Source organism: Condylura cristata, unplaced genomic scaffold, assembly GCF_000260355.1.
Source record: "Condylura cristata isolate star-nosed mole 26May11 unplaced genomic scaffold, ConCri1.0 scaffold00010, whole genome shotgun sequence".
In the NCBI taxonomy this organism is placed as follows: domain Eukaryota; kingdom Metazoa; phylum Chordata; class Mammalia; order Eulipotyphla; family Talpidae; genus Condylura; species Condylura cristata.
Window position 1 is genome coordinate 17,733,353 of NW_004567111.1, and position 2,770 is coordinate 17,736,122.

At 51.3% G+C, this 2,770-nt stretch overlaps 1 protein-coding gene across 1 annotated transcript in view; it reads left to right on the forward strand.

Moving 5' to 3' along the window:
* The window catches only part of POU4F1 (POU class 4 homeobox 1), a 3,819-nt gene extending 1,348 nt beyond the window's left edge, over positions 1-2,471 (forward strand). The window contains 2 exon segments of the mRNA XM_004680083.2: positions 1-279; positions 281-2,471. The exon segment at positions 1-279 is cut by the window's left edge and continues 42 nt beyond it. Coding sequence (XP_004680140.1) covers positions 1-279; positions 281-803 — 802 coding nt within the window. The 3' untranslated portion in view covers positions 804-2,471.
* Positions 2,472-2,770: the final 299 nt, after the last annotated feature.

Below are 2,770 nucleotides of genomic sequence, written 5' to 3' on the forward strand. Positions count from 1 at the left end.
CGAAGCGGGTGCGGGCGGCGGCATGCAGGGCCGGGCCGGCGGGCGCTGCCCCTCAGAACTCCACGGTACTCACTACTGTCCTGGGCTCGTCGAAGGTGGCGATGAGGATCTGCTGGGGCGGGGGGATGGCGATGAGGCTGCCCACGTCCGGGGGCGCGCGGGGAGCCCCGTTCTCCTCCTCGCGGGCCTCGTAGAGCGTGCTGATGTGCAGCAGGGGGTGGGTGGCGTTGCGGCTCAGGAGGGCCAGGGGGTCGGCCTTGCCCAGGCCGGCCGGCGACAGGGGGGCCGTGGTGGGCGCGGCGGGCCTGGCGTCCATCTGCGACTCTGACACGGACCCGCGCGAGCTCGAGGCGTTCGCCGAGCGCTTCAAGCAGCGGCGCATCAAGCTGGGCGTGACGCAGGCCGACGTGGGCTCGGCGCTGGCCAACCTCAAGATCCCGGGCGTGGGCTCCCTCAGCCAGAGCACCATCTGCAGGTTCGAGTCGCTCACGCTCTCGCACAACAACATGATCGCGCTCAAGCCCATCTTGCAGGCATGGCTGGAGGAGGCCGAGGGTGCACAGCGCGAGAAAATGAACAAGCCCGAGCTCTTCAATGGTGGGGAGAAGAAGCGCAAGCGGACTTCCATCGCGGCGCCCGAGAAGCGCTCCCTCGAGGCCTACTTTGCCGTACAACCCCGGCCCTCCTCCGAGAAGATCGCCGCCATCGCGGAGAAACTGGACCTCAAAAAGAACGTGGTGCGGGTGTGGTTTTGTAACCAGAGACAGAAGCAGAAGCGGATGAAATTCTCTGCCACTTACTGAGGGGGGTGGGAGTTACTGGGTGGGGGCGGATGGGGGAGTGGAACGGGCACGGCGGGAGCTTTTCCGGGGCCCGCTTCCTCCCGCCCGCCCATTGGAGTGTCCGTTATCCTGCTTGCATTTAGGAAGTCCCTCCTAGCACGCTCTCCTTCGGTCCCTCACTTCTCCTGGCCCTTACTCTGCCCCGCAGCCTAGAGGACAGGGGTGTTGGGTGTGGACACTGGAGAAGCTGGGGTGGGGGATGGAGGCATTTGCGTGAGCCTGGAGTGGGAGAAGGAAAGTAGAGACCTGAGCAGGGGTTTTGAGGAGCAGGATGGTCCTGGGGTTTAGGGTGGGGGGAAGACTCGGGAAGGGTATGGGAATGGACCGTTTTGACCAGAGACACTTAACAAAAATCACCTGGGGACCAAGGAACTATATATAAAAACAAACGTACCAACCACCACCAAAAGGGAAAAAAAACCACATAGATGAATAAAGACAAACTAAAACAAAACAGAACAAAAGCAGAGAAAGAAATGCTTTAGGAAGTTTAACTCTGGGGAGCTGCATTCTGCAGCTTCATTTCCCCCCAAAGGAAGAGAAAAAGAGCACCACCATTATAAACACTGCCCCAACCATCCACACACGCACTGAGTCAAGATATGAAAACCAGACTAATGGAAAGTGAAATTCTGGGTAGGGAACTAGCTGTTCTCTGTGTTAATTCCCCTCCAGGTCTCACCTCCACCCTATCCACGGCCTCTTTAACTAATGTTCTCTCTCCAATGAGACTCAGGTGGCTGTCCCGGTTGCTAGAAAGTGAGTTAGGGCTTGGCGGGGGTGAGGTGGTGGTGGCTGCTGGTCTGGGTGGCCTCCAAGTTTTCCTGTGACCTGGTCATGGTGAAGTGGAAGTTTTTAGGGGGGAGAGGTACAGTCTTCAAGGTGTCTAAAAGGCAGAATTAAGGGGCGCCGAAGTATTTTATTCTGGGAAAATAAAAATTTTAATAAAGGTTTTCCCCCTTTACAGGTTTTGCTTATATCAAAAATCTCAAAAACAGACCATTTCAAAAAAGCTTTGTTCCCCACTCATATAACTTGCTCGCCCAATTAATTTCCTTTTCTGAATATGGTTTTAAATTACCGATTTTTGTTTTCCCCCTAACGATTCAAATAGACATGCTGGGTGGGAGATACTCGGAGACTCCTGTTTTCTCCACAGACAAACCCATCTAGTTCTTCTAGGCCCCCTTTCCTTCTCTCTTGGAGAGCAGGAAATCGCTGAACTACTGAGGAGTTTCAGCTTTCATCTGGAGTAGTGAGCAGTGTCCAGAGGAGAGGAAGACAGGTTTAAAGCCCTCTGTTTCAAAAGCCTCTGCATGTTGGGGGGCCGGGAAGCAGGACAACCGCATTTTCATTATTATAATTATTCAAAACTATTGCTGGGGATAAATGTTGGGTAGCAAGAACTTTAATTTGCACTACCAGTCTCCCAAATAGAAAATCATGTATAGTATTTCATAGTAATTATCAAGGTACTTTATGAACTGCTGATGGATGGACAAATGAAAATGAGAAAGACAGTTGAAGGTGGTTAGGTAAAATGCCTGCTTTGTACACAAGACACTCGAGCTCACGAGAAGATGGTCTACGACCATCTTTTAATCATAACAATAACAACAACAACAACAACAACAAAAACGAAAAAAGGACAAATGAGAAAAAGAAAAACCCTGCTATTTAACAAGACTGAAATAAACCATGCATGATCTGAAAGGTGCAGAAAGAAACACAATTAGGTCTCACTCTGGTTAGACATTATTTATTTAATTATGTTGTATATCATTGTTTGCAGGGCAAACATTCTATGCATTTGAAACTGAGCACTAAACTGGGCTAGCTTTCTGATAGACGGTTTTGTGGATAGTGTGATTTCACAGCCTACTGCCTGTTTTCACCGAAAACAACATTCTTGTCATATTCTTGTATTT